Below are 18,637 nucleotides of genomic sequence, written 5' to 3' on the forward strand. Positions count from 1 at the left end.
ACATACAGACACACACACACACAAGGTAACAGGAGGATGGAGGGACAATGAGGGAGGTAAAGGGAGGAGAAGGAGAAAATGATGACAGGATGGAGGAGAGAGATAAAGACAGAAGCATTGATTTGTTGGGAATGTGTGTGTTTGAGTGTGTTAAATGTGAATTTGTATGTGTTGTGTGAGCGTTTGTGTGTGTCTGTGTGTGTGTGTGTGTGTGTTTGTGTGTGTGCACTGGAGGAGAGAGAGTGTGAAGGCAGATAGAGACGACATAATAAAGACAGAGAGGAAAAACAACAGCTGGGGGAGATATTAACCACGAAGCACGCGGCCCCGCCTATCACACAAACACACACACACTCACAAACACACACAAACACACACACACACCCACTCCACCTCTTGCAGCCTGACCCGCCCAGAGCAGCACCCACAGCCCCCGCCCTGCGTTGAACGGTAAGTCTACTCCTCTCGCTCGCCCACCTGTTCTCTCTCGCTGATCCCAGACCAGTGTGAACATCCACGTCTCCTCAACCCTGTGTCACCCCCCCCCGCGCCCCCCCGGTCACCTAAGAGGAGTCACCCGTGTGGATTTCCTGGGTGCTAAGTAACTTGCTTCTTGTTCCGAGCGCCCACACAGGACGAGAGTCTACAACCCTGAAGCTGGATCTGCTGGAGCAGAGACATCAGGTTTCTCATCTTCAGACGCAAGAGACGTTTCAGGATTTTTACTCAAAGGGTTCAAACACTTTTGAAATCGGCATAAAATGTTATATTAGTAGAGAAAAGGTTTAGAGAGGAATCCTGGGCGTCTACTCAACTCCTACAAGTTGAATTCAATACTTTTTAAGACCAGGAAGTGAAGTTATATCCCTGGAAATACCACATTATCTCTAAAGCTGCAGACAGAGACAGGATCATCGTCTTTATCTGTTTTTTTTAATTAATATCCTTCGTGTTTATTTCCCAGAGAAACAAGTAAAACACAGTGAGAAACTGGAAAGTATAAATGCCGACAAAAGTTAATTTCTCTTTAGCCTCATAATCCTAATTATTAATGAATTTTAAAAAACCTTTCAAGGCCTCTGCAGAAACCTAACTTTATAATAGAAGATCTAACTTCAGATCAAATGTAAAAACACATGTAGACACACAGCAAGACGTCAGTGACTCAGCTGGATCTGGATCTTATTCTCACTTACAGTTACTTTTAAAAGGAATAAATTATCCTTTATCCATATTTACATCTTCCTACAGTTTCCTCATTTGAGTCTCAGCACATTTTGACAACTTCTCATGAAACAAAATAAAAACCCTGTTTCTCTCGTTTCATCTGTTTTCTTTACGTTATGAACAAACCCATTTTAACAAAGCTTTTTAGAAACAGACAATGTGGAGGAACGAGCTCGACAGGAGGCGGATTCAGACGCTTATTGTTTTCAATTCCAAAGAAGAAGTTTACACAACCTGACTGGATTTATGATGAATACAAATCCAGTTTCGAATCAAACTTATCTCTTCATGCTCAGGAATGTGTGGAGTATCAGCTGACACCATCTAGAATTTCCTGTAGAGCATCTCTTTAAAATCTGTTTCCACGTTATCCAGCTGAGGCACAATCAGTTTTCCTGAGAATAAAACATCTCAATTACCAGCATCTAAATGAACTGACATTTTAAAAAAGGGTTAAAAGGAAAACTGTGGATTCTTGAAAACCTCCCTCGTGCTTCAGGGAGAGGAAACATGAAACTGTCCGTTGACCCTTCGTGTTTTTCCCCAGAAATCATCACTTTTAACAAATGGAAAAACCACAGATACTTGGCTCAGTCGTCCTGGCAACGGAAACCTTCAACACCGGGAGACGCTCGGCACAGAGGACGCCGGCGCCCAGCGACACCTCGGCTGCCGGACTCGGGAAACAGTCTATTTGTGTTGGAGCGAGGTGGATTCATTTCACCAGGGCGGAACCGGTTTTACTAACGTGGTGATTTTAGAAATGAAGAGACGGGCGAAGGTGAAGGTGAAGAGGGGATGAAAGTGAAATCTGTGAACAACAGTAAACGTGCAGTAGAATGTACAGTGAAGCTCGTTAATACTCAAACTTTGTATCTAAAGATAAATGTCAGTTACAGACACGATAACGAGACATTTTAATGAATATATTAAAAATATCTAAGTAGGATTTTAAATGTTCTGCTGAAAACTGGTGATTCTTTCTTCAAAATCGAGATAAAACTTATTTTCTGTAATGGTTTATATTCATAAAGCTCTTTACAAGTCGATCACTCAGCCACACTTTTGACATCTGCTTTCTATTTCCTTTTTACCTTTGATTCCTGTATATTTCTACGTTTGTTCTGTTTTAATAATCAGTTTCCTGTGTTTGCTTTTTGTGTGTTACTGTCTCTGCTTCTATTAATATATATAATTACAAATTTTTTTTTCACCCAACAGGTGATATTTCTTCATCTTAAAGTGTAAACTTATAAATATCTTGTGTGTTTCTTCAGCTTCTCTGGGTTCAACGACGCCTTCAAGTACACGGAAACTTTCAGGTGAAATAAGATATAAAACAATAAGTAACTTTGAGACGTGACCTTCTTCTCTTTTGTTGTTGCCTCAGTCGGATTAATTCACGAGTGTCACCATTGTTTACGTTGTGTAAATCCATAAACTTCCAGATCCTCCTCTTGCACACAGAGCACACGCACATGTATGTGATCGGTGCTGCTCACACACGAAGCAGGAAGAAGAAGGTAGATTGTGTGATGAGCCTCAGAGTCGAGTTATGTTCAGAAAAAAATGTCCAAACTGCTCATATCTGGAAGATGAGGTGAAAAGTCGACCATCACACAGAGACACTATAATCATTTAGATATAGAGTCTCTACTTAAAAACTCTCTGAGGCTACATCCACGCTACTTCCTACTTTAATCAAGTTTAGTTTAAGTTATTTAGTTTTAAAACTAAAATGTGGAGTCAACAGAGAAGCTACTCTGCAGTTGGTTGCTTAGTTACATCAAATCCTATATCAGCTAAGAGCAGGAATTTATTTTCTCTGAGCGATGACGCCGGTGGTCAAGTCATGTGACTGACGAGAACCAATCAGGAGGCGAATGTGATTGTTTCTGCTAACCAGAGTAAAAATTTAAACTTTAAAATGGGGCTGTGTTTCCTAATTTATGAATTAATAAATCCTTAGGTATGAGCCTTTCACAGACATTCATGTATCTGGGTTTGAAGTTATTTAAACATTTTATTTAACAAAATAAACTGCATTTATAACAACCTAACATCAATATCGGTCCTACAAATTAAAAGCACTGAACTTGCTCTAATTGAAACGTCTCCAGATAAATAATCTGTCTTTTATTAACATCATCTCATAACGGGATCTATCATCAATATGAAACATCAGCAGATTTAATAGACTGGAGATAACTCAGATCAGCACACACACACGCACAGACACACACAGACAGACACACACAGACACACACACACACAGCTGCTGTTTTCTACTTCCTGAACGCTTCACGCTGCAGGAAGTGGAACTGCCAACGATGACATCATCATCCTGCACCAGCAGAGGAAACTGCACCGACCGATATCTGCAATATACTCCTCTTTTTCCCTCACATCATCCCCCTCTCTCTTTCTCCCTGTAACCCAAAAATTGTGAATGTGCTGTCCTCTGAATGGACTGAACACACACAAACACACAACCACACACGCACGTAGACACACTCACACACACACACACACACACACACACACAATGGCTCGCAAAGACCTCCTGGCAAAAGCACAGTAAATAGGCCCCTAACCTCTTATGTCCAATGCTCCTTCTCACACACACACACACACACACAGACACACACGAACACACACATAGGGACACACAGGGAGTAATAGAGTTGTGTGTGTACATTTGTGTATGTGTGTGCATGTGTTGTGGACGGTCTTTGTGCATGACTGCTCCTGTTTGCCGGAGGACAACTGACTTGTTTATGTGCATACATCAGTGTGACACACACACACGCACACACACACACACCACACACACAAGTACACATATGCACAGAGGACCTCATTGTGTGTTTGTGTTTCTATTTGTGTGCATGTGTGTGTCTGTGAGGGAGAGAGCTAGAGAGAGAGAGAGACATTTCAGGGCTATTCACTGCACTGTGCTGGCAGGTATTCAGAGTGTGTGTGTCTGTGTGTGTGTGTGTGTGTGTGTGTGTGTGTGTGTGGGTGTGTGTGTGTGTGTGTGTGTGTGTGTGTGCGTGTGTGTGTGTGTGTGTGTTCGCCTTTGGCTCAAGTGGTGAATTAGAAGAGGGGAGAGATAGAGTGAGAAGGGGGCAGGGAGGGGGAGAGAGAGGTAGAGAAACAGAGAGAGAGAGAGAGAGAGAGAGAGAGAGAGAGAGAAGCTTGGAAAGGTGGAGGAGGAAGAGGAGAAGGAGGAGGAAGGGGTGTGACTGTGTGTATATATGGGGGGGGGTCAGGCTAGCACAGTCTTTTCGGCAACTCCCGCCAGAGCCGTGGTTGCCATGGCGACGGGGCGAGCGGAAGCAGAGCCTCCCTCGACATATCCTATTAGGGCGAGAGAGAGAGAGACAGTGGGGAAAGAAAGAGAAGAGAGAGGAGGAAGAGGAGAAGCTGGAGAAGAAGAGTGGCGGGAAAGAGAGATGACATGTGTGTGTGTGTGTGTGTGTGTGTGTGTGTGTGTGTGTGTGTGTGTGTGTGTGTGTGTGTGTCGTGGGAAAAACAAGAGAAAGTTTTAACTTTTGCTCGAGAGCCGTAACGAGGCGGCTCAATGACCTTTGACCTCGTTCTGACACTCAAGAGAAACTTTGAACCAGTCTTTTCATCCTCCCCTCTTCCTTCTTCTCCTCCCTCTCCATCGTTCTTTTATCACTTTAACACAAGTTTTTTAAACTCGGGTCAACACAACTATCAGAAGGCGTTCGACTCTCTCAGGTTCCAGCTTCTGTCTCTCGTCTCTTCATGTGAGACAAGAGACAAACTTTCTACTTCACATTCTCTTCTCTTTCCTCTGCAGCTCTATTCAGTCCACAGGGAGTTATTGTATTAGTTGTTATTGTGGGTCAACACTGTAGTTTGCAGTTTGGAAAAATCAACAGAAGACACGAGCTTGAAATCAGAGAAGAACCTGCAGATAATTATTAGAACAGCCGCAAAATAGGTTGTGTTTTCATCTGTTTTTGTTTATTTGTTGTTCAGCAGGATTACGCAGATTCTAATGGACGGATCACGATGAAACTTGGTGTAAACATGAGGGACGGGTCCGTTAAGAACCCGATAAGCTTTGGTTTGGATCCGGTTCAGGAGGCTGATCCAGGAAGTATGTTTCTCTTCCTTTAAAATTGTGATATATATCATTTTCCTTGATTTCTCAGAGAATAATGTGGAAAATCTCAGACATATTGAGGCGGTTGATATTGATGAGTGATTTAAAAATGAATGTAGAGGGGTGAAGGCTTTTTGGTGCTCGAGACATGTAACTATACCATCGATGTGTAGCTGAGAATTTGACCTCGGCTATTAGGCTACTTAAAAAGTGAAAAATTAAAAATGTGTCTGGATCCAGCTTCTTAGTTAATTAGATTTGCTTCTTCAAAGTTTAGCAAATATCTTAAGGTTTAAGATGTGAAGATTGGACAAGATTCAGTATTTGAGAAACACAATCACCTGTAGTTACCATTTTTATATCTATTACACAAGCAAAATAATATGTAGATTAAATATTATTTGTTTTCAGTCTTGGACGAGACAAACTCAAAGTGATAATAAAGAATTAACGCTGAGACGAGACGTGTAACATGTGACATGTGAGCACAGGAGGGATCAGCTTCCTGGAGACTTTATCTTTGGACAGGAAACTCCACTCCCCTCTGAGCTACAGAGGTGTGGTCAACACACACACACACACACACACACACACACACACACACACACACACACACACCAACACACACACCAACACGCACACACACACCCACCCTCTGCTTAATGATGCCTTACGCAACACTACTCCACCCAGCCCCCACCCTCCACTAACCCAAACCACACCATGCCACAAACACCGATGCGATACACACACACACACAGACACACACACACACACAGACACACACATGAGGCCCCACCACTCCCCTCCCCCAGGCCTCGGCCCTCACAGCCTCATGTGAACATACTAACGTAACACTGCTTTTTATTTTTCTCTCCTGTGAAACGAGAGATGTTTTCAAATATGTGAAATTATATTTTCTGACAGCAGGTGAACAGTCGACGTTTCACTTTCTGCAAAATAAAGACTCAGATGAAACAATAATGACTGGAAACATGAACCTTCAAAGAAATATATATAAATATTTTCCTCCTGCAGAGTAAAGGTTTTCATCTTCCACTACAATCCTCAAATTTCAAATTTAGAAATGGTAATTTAACAATTCAAAAGTAACCTGCTACTGTTACTTGAATCAATAAGTCTGGACATAGATATACTAATAAAATTAAAATAAAAAACACTTCCTCCATGAGATACATTTGAACAAGTGGCTGTTTTGGACTCGTTTGTCTTCAGGGGAATAAACAGTGATCCAGCACCTTTTGATGAATACGTTTATTATTGTGAAAGAGCCTCAACATGACAGCTACTGTACTCATTGGTGTCATTTCAGTGAATGGAAGTATGAGTATCAATAAAAGAGGACCAAGTATTGAGCCTTGGGGAACTCCACAGTAAATAGGTTATTAGTGTTTCTGTCATGGATCCAGAGACAAACTGGAAAAGGAGTTTTAGTCTTGACTGACCAGTGTCATGTCTGGACAGGTGTGAGGGAATTTTGTTTCCGTTTCCTCGACAATAGAAGTTTAGCAAATGTCTAAGATGAGATCTGCACAAAAGAAAAGACACAACAGAGGAGCAAATGTTCCACCTTGTCCAGACAAACATTAAAGGCACAAGCCGGTTTGATGAAATCTCAATGATCCACATTATTACTGATATTATACAACAGATCAGAATAATAAACTCATTAATCAAAGGTGTGATGGTATCGCTTTTTATTCCCCTAAAGATAAACGAGTCCAAACAGTCACGTGTTCAAATGTACCTCATCGAGGAAGTGTTTTTTATTTTCATTTTATTAGTATATCCACCTCTTCACAGGTGTCAGACTTATTGTTTCACTGCCATAAAGGATTATTCATTTACTATTTAATTATTTCTCTGTGGACTCAGAGTTCATAAAAACTCAGGCCTGGAGATTTTAGACTAATCCCCAGTTAACACAAGTGTAAACTCAATTATAAAACGAGATTTAAGCTAAATCAAGTCACCAAGAGACTCAGGAACAACAAAACCTTCATTTGCTCGATATGTTAACGTTACTTTTATTGCTTTTAGTCTCTGCAGCTCGTTTTCTATTGGTCCGATTTGTTAGATCTCATCAATCACGGAGCCGTGGATCACAACTTGTGCAAGATGATGCTGAATTCTCACTTAAAAGCCTTAAAGGTTAAACCGACGTCACACAAAGACTCACGATTCCACAGATTCGTCATCTCTTAGCTGAGAATGACGAACAGCTCATTTCCTTCCGTCATGTGACTCAAACATCACCTTTACCTCCATCTCCTCCTCCTCCCTCCCAGTTCTACCTTTCCAACAATCTCCCATAACCCTCGGCTTGTGAATAACTCTCACAGGCTGAGAGATTCTTCTTCAGGTGGCGTCACGACATCCGTGGTCCTTCCAGTGAAGGTAACAGGATAATAACCCCCCTCTGCTGTTGCCATGCCTTCGCTGAGGGTCCGGGCATCGGGCTGACGTCCGGCTCCTTTTCTCTACAATTACAAAAAGGGGCCACATCACCGGGAGTGACAGGTGCTCGGCTAACGAACCACAAACCAGCATTTGTCACGATGACGGACATTTGCCTCAAAGCCGCTCTAATGATTTCAGAGGAGGAAAACATCTGGAATAACCACAGAGAAAATTTATTTTTTGATATTTGTATGAATGCACAGAACCTATAATTAAACCACTACTGAAATAACTTATTGCACATTTGGATTATTAAGCGTTTCTTGAATAAAATCTGGTTTTACTCTTGGTTCATTTATTCTGTGCAACCTTATTCTGTGATTTTGGCTTTGTGCAGTTTCTCTGCCTGATAGCATTGTTAGCTTTCCTCATGAAAACCAAGGGGAGCAGCAGCTAGCTTCACGGCAGAGGACGAAAACGGACACAAGTCATAATCCTGGAGTGCAGCCCGTCGTTATCTGCACGTCCACACCCTCGCCACCTCTCCACCTTCCCCTCCTATCTGCCCTCTCTCCATCTGCGTTCTGTCATCAGGCCTCCTCGCCACCAAATCCTTTCTATTTCTCTCCCTATCTCCTCCTCCTCCTCCTCCTCCTCCCTCTACACTTCCTCCAGCTTCCTCACTCCATGCCTCACCCATCCTCCACCCATCCAGCTGACAACACCCTTCCCCTCTCAGCTCAGTATGGAGGCTGGGCTAATGGTTTCTATACGGCGCCTGTGACGGGGACAGGCCTCACCGTATCATAAGGGCTCACACCCTTTTATTCTATACCTTCCTCAGTCTCTGATAATAACAGAGAACGCCGAGCGACTCATCGTCTTCACGCTGGCGCTGGAAAATTCAGAAGAGCGGCGACGATAACCGACGTGGATGTTTCTGCTGTTTTAAATGTTTGTTCACGTCAGTTCCAAAGCTTTTTCTTCTAAGTCTTCGAGTGTGTGATCGTAAATGAGGTCAAACTTGAAAAATGCCCCAAAAATACACAAGTAAATATGATTTGCTGAGTATTTTCTTATTATTTACTGATGAGAAAACCTCTGTTGACCCTTTAGATTCATCACAGGATCCAGTGTCAGGGTCTCAAACCCGAGGTTGATAACCACTGGTCAATATCATCAACTTTCATGAAGACAAAAATATAAATATATACTATTATACAAAATAAGTGATGTATGGTAAAAAATGTGCGTCATAAAAATATAAAGACAGAAAGAAGCATTAGGCTTTAATCTAATTTAACTGTCTTCACAGTTTACTGTATTTCTCAGCAATGAAATGAATGTGTTTACTGTAAATTGTTCTGGATAAAATCAATTTCATGTAATATAATAAAAAAAGAAGTCTGGCATTCTTTGACATGTGACTAATAAAATAAACTAGCCAACGAGGATATGACGATACTAGAATAAAACACCTGGTTGAGCTCATATGTCATCAAGGTTTAATAATCTCCTTAAAATCAATAAAGCTGCACCAAATTACACATCCACACATATCTCAGTCCTCATTTTCATTGAGTTCTATTAATTATTTTCTGGGAAGTCAAATACAAACATCGAAAAATATCAAATCACTTTCCTCCACCAAGTTCTGTGGAAATCCATTAAACTGTGATCACAAGCACCACAACAAACTAACCAAGACAAAGTTAAATATCAAATTACAGCAATAATCAGCTGTAATGTAATGTAATCGAACAATAGGAATGTTTGACATGTAATAATATCTGCAGCGAGGAACCACCATCACAAGCAGAATCTAAACAACACAGATATTACATAGAAACCTTTATAAAGAATTTTGCTTTGAAGTAATCATGTTTTTTTGTCATATTCAAGATAATATTCTTGTGTAAATCTGTTCATTAACCGTACTCATGGTAGAAAACTGTTCTATCAGCGAATAAACAGTGTAAGTAAACATTTGGATTTGATTATCTGCTCCGATTTGAACTGACTAAATAGTAAAGGTCACAAAAAACAAATATCTCTGGGAAATCAGGTAGAGTCGTTCTCATGAACTAACACAATCTGAGAAAAAAAGAAACATCAACTCCTCCAGTTTATAGAAACTCTCTGATTCGGTGTAAATCATAAAACTGCTCTACATGTTTTATGTATTTACAGAAATCTCAGACGGTTTTGATCCTGAGAGATAAACTCCAGAGTTCAGGCGGCGTGCAGCTCGACCCCGGCAGGAGTTTGGTTTCAAGAGAAGCTTTTCTCCTCCCAATGATTCACGCAGCCTGTTGTCAGCGACCTCTGACCTCCGACCTCACCGCTATTTGTTTCCTGGAGCTCATTCTACTGATTCTCTCCCTCAAAGTCCATCAGGACAATAACGAACAAAAGGTCAACGCCAGCCGCTTGAAATGCAAAACCCTCAAAATGTCAACACACACTTCAGCGGCGCGAGAGCAAAGTGTTTTCGGTCGGTGACGTGTTTAACGGTGGCGTGCGGCTCGGCGTGAGGCGGCTCTACCTGCTCCCGCCCGGCCCGGCCCGCTGACATCACGCTGACAGAGTGGAGTCATCAGGATCTTAATATATCCCGTCATCTTTATATATCCAGAGAGGCCAGGCAGAGGTCACAGGTTTGTTTTCTGCTCTGAGCTGCTTCACAAATCATTCACTGCTGCTGGAATCAAAACGCTGGAGTTTTAAAAACCAAAACATGTTAGTTCCGTGTGTCACATGTGACCTTAGGTCCGTACTGACACGCCTGAAGAGGACCTTTCAAGTGCTGGTCGGGGGGGGGTTCGTCTCCTAGAGCGACAGGAAACGTTAGCAATGCTTTTAAAAGTCTGAGGCCTCTTTGATTCCAAGAGTCTGATCTTCTGTTTGTCCAGACGAAAATAATAATGATAATATCCAAACTGTATTTCTATAGCACTAATCGAAAAAAGGAAAATGACACAAAAACTAAAGAATATGTTTAAAACCAGTTAGAAATCTGCTTCAAATGATGATTTACAAACAGATAAAGTGCTGAGAAGAAGTAATCTCCTCACACAAGGAGTTCCAGAGCCTCAGGTCCTGATGGCATCAGCAGGTCAACCTGAGTTTCCACCTTTGACTTTTAGGAATGACTAACAAGTGTTGGAAGATCTTAGATAACGATTTAAAGGAAAGAGAAGAAACAACCAGAGAGTTTTCAAAATAAAACAGGTCCAGCTGCCTTGCGCATCCTTGTGTGTCCTCAGAAATAAGACCACTGCTGTCCACAAGAGGCAAAACTCAAGGAAAAGAAGAAGAGGAGGACGAAGGGGGAGAAGACTAAGATGAAGAAAAGAAGAAGAAGAAGGAGTAGAGGACAAAGAAGAGGACAAAGAATGAGGAGAGGACGACAATAAAGAAGATGGCGAAGAAGAAAAAGAAGAGGAGGATGAAGGAGAAGAGGACGAAGAAGAGGACAAAGAATGAGGAGAGGATGACGATAAAGAAGAAGACCAAGAAGAGGAAGATGAAGAAAAAGATGATGAAGAAGAGGATGAAGGAGAAGAAGAGATGTAATTGCCAACACTAGAATCTCACATGACCACTTTCCCTCCTTTCAAAAGCATCTGATGACTCTAACCTCTGTCCCCAAACTCCTCCTCTTCCTCCTCTCCTCACCCACCATTCATGGACCAGTCCATCCCCCTCTTACTCCCACACGCCCCCCACCCCCACGTCAATTTCCCTCTTCCTCTTCCTTCAATCAGCGCCTCACCCCCCCGCTCTGAGCTCCGCCCACTAATCCACTCTCATTTCCATCTCACTCTGTTCCTCCTCTTCATCGTTCGCCCACATCCTCTGTTTCTCATTTACAGGAAACTTCTCGCGGCTAATATTGTTTTTCTGAAATGAAACCGTGAGGATGAGGTGAAGAAAGACTGAAGCTGCGTCACTGTAAGGAATCATCTGTGATCATCTGTCCACGTGTGAGAGAAACATCCTGAGAATCTGACAGAAGCTTCTGAGTTCAGCTCAAGAGAATCTGATCAGAAATACTTCAGAAAAATAGGATTTAATTTCACAGGATAACAAAGAGACTGGTTTCATGTCTCAATACACAGCTTTGGGTTTAGCTTTTCAATATTTCACCGCACAACCTTCTGTTCAGAGTCAAAAAGCCAAAGTTAATTGTGTGTTTTTTGAAGAATGTGATTGTGTTGTTTGTGTGTCTCTCAGCAGGTTCTTGAAAAAAAAACAAATGACATTAAACTCAGTGGAGGGAAGAGGTGAGAAACAGCTGATGCAATTTAAATCTCAGTGATTTAATTGCAGTGTTTGTTGATCTGAAAGTTCAGGAAGTAAAAAACAGAAACTAACTTTTCAGCAGAGCAAATATTTGGTAGTTTCGTCTCGCTGCAAATTCAAACTGCTGCTGAACCAAGAGAAATAATAAAAAGTATAGGGGCTGCTATGTTTTCACTGAATATACGCCTCAGTGTAAAGTTGTGATATAACAAAGGTAAAACAATATATACCCTAAAAGAGATATTGATCCATGTCCGGCATCTGAAAAGGTGTCAGAACTTAGTCAAGCTGCGTTCACATACACAACAGCACAGCCGGAAAAATGTATCCAGATCCTCATCATTTCAAACATGCAGCAGAGCAAAAGATTTTCCTTTCTGAATATTGTCTTAAGCGATCGTGGTGACATGAGATAAAATGATAAGTCCAGTGAAATCCTTCCTTGTTATTTTACAAGTCGTTAAGTTTCCGCAGAGTTTCAGCATCTGATAACTTTCATGAATAAATCCGTGTCTGAAACAACCACGTGATGCAAGTGACGTCAAAATCAAACCACATCAGCTTTCGTATCCTGAATATTTTAGCTTAATGTTTATAAAACTGAAGGAAGCAGAGAGCGACTCACTCTTGATGTAGAATCTCAAGACGATGCTTATTCTAGATATTTAAACCTCAAGTGTCACGTTTGTCGTCTTGTTATTTCGTTTGTGTTTATGATGTCACCAGAAACAAGCAGTCACGTGACCAGGACGGTTGTAAACAAGCAAAAGGTTTCATCAAATAATTTTAAGCACAACTGGAAGGAAGTTAATAATCCTTTGTTATGGTGGAAAACTGAAAACAACTGAATCAAGTTGAAGCAGCAAACTGTGACATTTAAAAATTGACAGTTTGGGTAATAAATCTGTGACTTTATCTTCATCGGTGAAATTAGACCAAATTAAAATGTTGTGCTGACTCAGCATCATCCGTGAGATCGGCTGTTAAACTCGTAGCTTCCAGGTTCAGACTCGTCTTAATATTTGACAAATTGATCCTCGGAGTTAATCACCGACTAATTTGTAAAACTTCTCCGACGCCAAGATGAGTCGTAACTTCCACATAAAATCCTGCGTGATCGAACACGTCAGATTTCCGGCTCCGCCCACCTGACGATCATCCACCCACCTGTCCGTCACACACCTCCGCCCAAACCAATCAGCCAATCACATCCCTCCATCCCTCCCTCCCTCTCCTCCTCCTCACCGTGCACTCCATCTCCTCCGGCTCCGGTTTGATCTGTACGGACGGCATGTCTGTCTCCTCCTCCTTTTCCTTTTCCTCCTTTCCTTTCTTCCTCTTCCTCACAGACTTGGCCGCCACTTCCTCTCGCTCCTCCTCGGCCACTTCCTCCTCCTCCTCCTCCTCCTCCTCCTTGGGCGACCGAGGCCTGGTCACAGGCTCCTCCTTCTCCTTCACCTCCTCCTCTTCCTGGACTGCAGGTGGTGGAGGTGATGACGATGGCGGCGGCGGCGGCGGCTGTTGTTGTTGTTGTTGTTGTTGTTGTTGTTTCCGGGTCAGGGGGCTCGGCTTGGCCGGGCTCCTCTGCTTCTTCTGGGCGCCGCCGGCATTCTTCTTCTGCTTAGGACTCAACTGGCACTGAGGAGAAGGAGAAGAAGAAGAAGAAGGTGAGAGGAGGTAGAGAGGAGGAGAAGGGAGGGGGGTGGAGGTAAGGAAGGAGATGAGAGGAGAGGTGATAAAGGGGGTAGTAGAGGGGGGAGGGGGTGGAATTGCAGAGAGGGAAGAAGGGGGGGGGAGGAAAGAGTGAGAGGTGTTTAAAAAAAAAAGGAAAGGCCAAAACTTCCAGGAGAGGGGGGAGAAGCCGGGCGGGGGGGGGGATTGGGTGAAAGGATTGAAGAGAATTAGAGGTAAAGAGGGATGGGGGGGTGGGGGGAGGAAGGAAGGAAGCAGGGAAATATAAAAAAGGAAGAGGAAGTGGGAGAGGAAGCGAGACAGGAAGCGACGAGTTCAGAGATAGGAAGCGTTACCTCTCAGCTACAGGAACAACCACTCCTCTAAAAAAAAAAAAAAAAATCTGCCGAGAGGTGGAGGAGGTGGGAGAGGAAGCGAGACAGGAAGCGACGAGTTCAGAGATAGGAAGCGTTACCTCTCAGCTACAGGAACAACCACTCCTCTAAAAAAAAAAAAAAAAAATCTGCCGAGAGGTGGAGGAGGTGGGAGAGGAGAGAAAAACACACACTCTGGTTTAAAGAGAGAGAGAGAGAGAGAGAGAGAGAGAGAGACGTGAAGATAGAGAGAAGAGGCAGAGGAGGTAGAGACACAAAGGCCTGATCCTGAGGCTGCCACTGAGGGAATGAGAGAAATAACAGAAAGAGAAAGAGAGAGAGAGAGAGAGAGAGAGAAGGGAGGAGAAGCCGTGAGCTGACCCCTCCCTCCCTTTCAGCGGCAGGCAGGCGGACACACCCTATTCTGGAAGCTGAGCGAGAGACACACACACACACAGAGAGAGAGAGAGAGAGAGAGAGAGGGGGAGAGGGAGTGCCGTGGACGAGGGAGTCAACACACACTCTTCTAGTAACACAACACACCCTCTTCTCTTCTTCTTCTTCTTCTCTGGCTCCATTTTCTGAGCTCGTCCACTTCCTCCCTCAAACATTTCTCTGAGATCAAACTCTACAGAAACTTATTCACAGCGTTCGGATGTAAATCATCAACTCTGAGGGAGAATGTGACCTGAATGTGTCGTGAGTCGACAAAACAACACAAACCAGCGGACGAGTGGAACTGAGATCAGAACCCGAGGATCCATGCTTGTGTCGTTCTTTCATTTCACTAAAGAAACTTGAGTTTTTAAACATTAAACGTCGTTGAAATCGAAGAATTCTGGCGAAATAATTTGGAGAAATTGGCAAAATTGGGATTTAAATGAAAAAGAACATTTGAGAATCTGTTAGTCGACAGATTTAGAACCAAAAGAGTTAAAGTTTAGCTTATAGAAAACTTTTAGCTTTAAATCTATCTGATCTATTTAAGTTTTAAAGATTAAGATAATTTATAGATAATAGCATAAGAGCTGTTTTGGTCTTTATTAGATTCCTAATCCATAAATACATTGAATTAGATCAATACATATGAATAACAGGATGGTTTAGTAACAAAATAATAAAAGTGGAAGATATTGAATTAAGCTATTTCTAGTTTTGGCTGCAAAAAATGTTAAAATGACAGATTGATTTCCTAGAAACGATATTAGTGAATCAAAGTTGTAGAATCTTGATTTCCATGTTGTAGATTCTGCCCGACCTTATTTCCTTCAGTTTAAACCAGGAGGAAGTGACTCTTAATTGACATGTCTATAAAACTTTTGCTGTTCCTGTATTAAAAGATATTGACTCATGTTTATCTTCATCTACAGTTTAATTCACTTCTCACAAAGATATTAAACAAATACAACTTCCCCTTCAACCTCTTTGTTGTATTTCCCCGCTGAGCTCAGATGATGATAACATCAGCGTCGACGTTTCAGATGAATTATAGTTTGTTGTTTTACCACAGAAATACGTTTGCTGGATTGATGTCTCTACTTGAGTTAAATACCAGCGAAACACGATTTAACACAAAGTTTCATCATCATCATCGTCGTCTCACAATGAAACTGATTCTCAGATACACAAAACCACTTCTCCACATCCTGTCTGCACCATCGACCCACCGCACAACCCCACTGCCTTATGGGAAATGTAGAGCAGCTCATTCTATGAGTAATAACTGTCTGTGTGCTTCTGTTAAATTAATCCAGACTAAATAAAAGAGTCCAGTGAACTCAGCACTGTGACGTGGTTTAAATCAAGTAAAGTGGTTACCGGTAAGAGTAAGAGCAGGCGGGAAAACATACAGATAATATTCATAATAATAATAATATAAGGACTTTTATATGTTTTATTTGTAGAGCTTAACTTTAAAATAATACAAGTTTTTAATTATTGGCAGTCAAATTTGGGCATTAAATGTTTTTAGTTAAGCAAAACAATGTAAGTATAATCAGTAAGAGTTTATATTATTATTAAAAGTGATAATAGTGGTACAGTAAATGTACTAAAGAGAGGTTTTCTGCTGGATGGAGACGATGGTTGTGTTTTTTTTTTGATGATCGTTATTCGCCTCTGGTGTTTTCTGCTTTGAGAGATTTCTAATAATAGCAGATAGAAAAGGAGCAGTCATGTTTGGTTGGAGTAAGAAAACTACGGCTGCTTCATAAACATCTGATTTATGAACAAGCTCCACGATAAATAAACAGAATCTACAACAATATCCACCACAAGTTTTACATCTTTATTTTATCTCTGTGATATTCTTCTGATTTCTCTCCAAGTCCAAACGTTTGAAATGTCAGATTTCAGAAATTCATCTGCCCGATATATAAATCAAGGTGAAGCCAACTCCGAGAAAACAACCGATAAACTACCGATACCAAAACCCAGGGATCGATACTCGATTTGATACAAAAGTTTGAACAAGGTAAAGTGTCTTTTTTTCATTTAACAAAATCCAAAAATGTATTTATAAATAATATTGGGCTGGTTTTGGTCTTTATCTAAATCAATAAACACTTAAAACAGAATTAGATTAGCGCAGCTGGAGAGACCCTGAAGTTTAGAAACAAACTTTTTATAATATTATATCGAGTTATTAAGAGTTTCAGACTCAATATATTAACACAAGTTTCTCTTCTTTATCATTATTATTATTTGTTAATGTACATGTTATTCTTTTTTCTATATTTGATCACATTTCCCAGCAAAAAAACCTTACATGCTGTTGTTTTTAACCAGTATTTTAAAGAGTAAGAGTTTAAAAAAGCTTAAAACCTTTGAGTCTTTGTCGGATTTTTCTTTATCGAGAATTCGTCGCTGAGAAAAACGAAATCCTGGTTGATCCATAAAAACCATCGTCTGTGAACGTTTCCTCCAGCGACACTAACGAGTATTGTTCTCGACTGTGTTTAGTTCTGACTCTCGACATGTGACCTGGCTCCAGTGGATTCCACAGCGAGGTGCGGCCTCAGCCAATCAGCCAGGGTGTGGCTGCAGGCGCCCCCCCCCCCCTCCCTCTCTCCCACCCACACACACACACACACACAGGGGACACACACACACACACACACACACAGACACACACACAGGGGACATGCAGGACTCTCAGGCCCATTGTGCGAGCACAGAGCCCCCTCTGTGCGTCTAAACAAAGGTGACGGCAGCTTGATGCCACACCTTCCCCCCCCCACCCAAACTGGGAACCAACACATCAAACCAACGCACACTCGGTGGTTCTAGATCTACTAAATCTAGATCACGTGACATGTTTAGTTACGGTTGAATATAAAAGCAGAAGATGTCCAGAGACGTGAAACACTGAGTGAAACGACTTCTTCTCTCCGGAGCTGACTAGTTTCACCAACGCTCAACAATCACACAACCAGAGCCGGGCATATCCCAGAATGCACTGCGGCACCAGCATAGGTTACACTCTGGGGTCAAATCCACAACAATACATATCAAAAAATGGCTTAAATAACATTTTTACAGGAAACAGGAAGTAGAAACGACAATAATGCAACTATCTCAGGATGAAGAAGAGGAGCAGTGCACGTAGACGACGAAGATACAACTTGGAAAGACAACAACACTGATCTTTCCACAGCAGAGTTTATACGTCATGTCCGGCCTTTTGCTGCTCCTCTACAAGCTCCGCCCCTACTGCTCTACAGGCTCCGCCCCTCGCCTCAATCTTCCCACGGAAATACTTTAAATAGTTGTTAGCAATGCATAAATTGTGGTTGTGCAGAGTTACAGACACAACGATAATTGTGAAGGATACACAACTGCATTTAGTTTCTTCACTGATTCCGTTATCCCTTCATTCTCTTCTGTGATTGGCCGGTTCTCATCTGAATCTGTCCATTCAGTTCAGTGGAGGCCGCGTGGAATTAAAAATGGCCGATGTCTGGTCGCAGGATGGAAAGTGACCTCTCGGTGCCACAACACATTCCTCCTTCCACACAGTGATGTCCAGTTTGTGGAGGAGTGAATCAGATTTGTTTCTCCAGACTCGACTGAAGCCGGCGTATTGTTTACATTTTTAGTTTCGTGTCAGACGAGCCGGAGGAGGGAGGATTTGTTATTGTCTGTTGGGAAAGAGCTGAAGGGCAGAACTCCACCAGCGCCTAAGAGTCAGACACGGAAACGTGATAAAGTCCTTTTACTTTGAAAACTCACGATCCTACGTCTAGAAGATGAACCGTTATAAGAAGTCAGATGAAGAAATAGAGAAACATTTAACTTCTGAAGGAGCAGGATGATTCTTAACGGCCAGAAACTGTCTAATGCCTGAGCTGAGCTGAATCTGTGGAGAAGCGTTTCACTCTGGAGGTTTTACTCAGACCTTGATCGAACAGGATTTGCACCAAATTCTTGGGAGTTTGTTTTAACCTAATCTGGAGCTGCACCCGGGTGGAGCTGCAGCCGGGTGGAGCCTAGCTCTGCAGGA

At 42.1% G+C, this 18,637-nt stretch overlaps 1 protein-coding gene across 1 annotated transcript in view; it reads right to left on the reverse strand.

Annotated features, from left to right (window-relative positions):
* The window catches only part of klf8 (Kruppel like factor 8), a 64,903-nt gene that overhangs the window by 22,536 nt on the left and 23,730 nt on the right, over window positions 1-18,637 (reverse strand). The window contains exon 2 of the mRNA XM_061086547.1: window positions 13,337-13,729. Coding sequence (XP_060942530.1) covers window positions 13,337-13,729 — 393 coding nt within the window. The remainder of the gene's footprint in view (window positions 1-13,336; window positions 13,730-18,637) is intronic.

Source organism: Limanda limanda, chromosome 14 (genome assembly GCF_963576545.1).
Source record: "Limanda limanda chromosome 14, fLimLim1.1, whole genome shotgun sequence".
NCBI lineage: Eukaryota > Metazoa > Chordata > Actinopteri > Pleuronectiformes > Pleuronectidae > Limanda > Limanda limanda.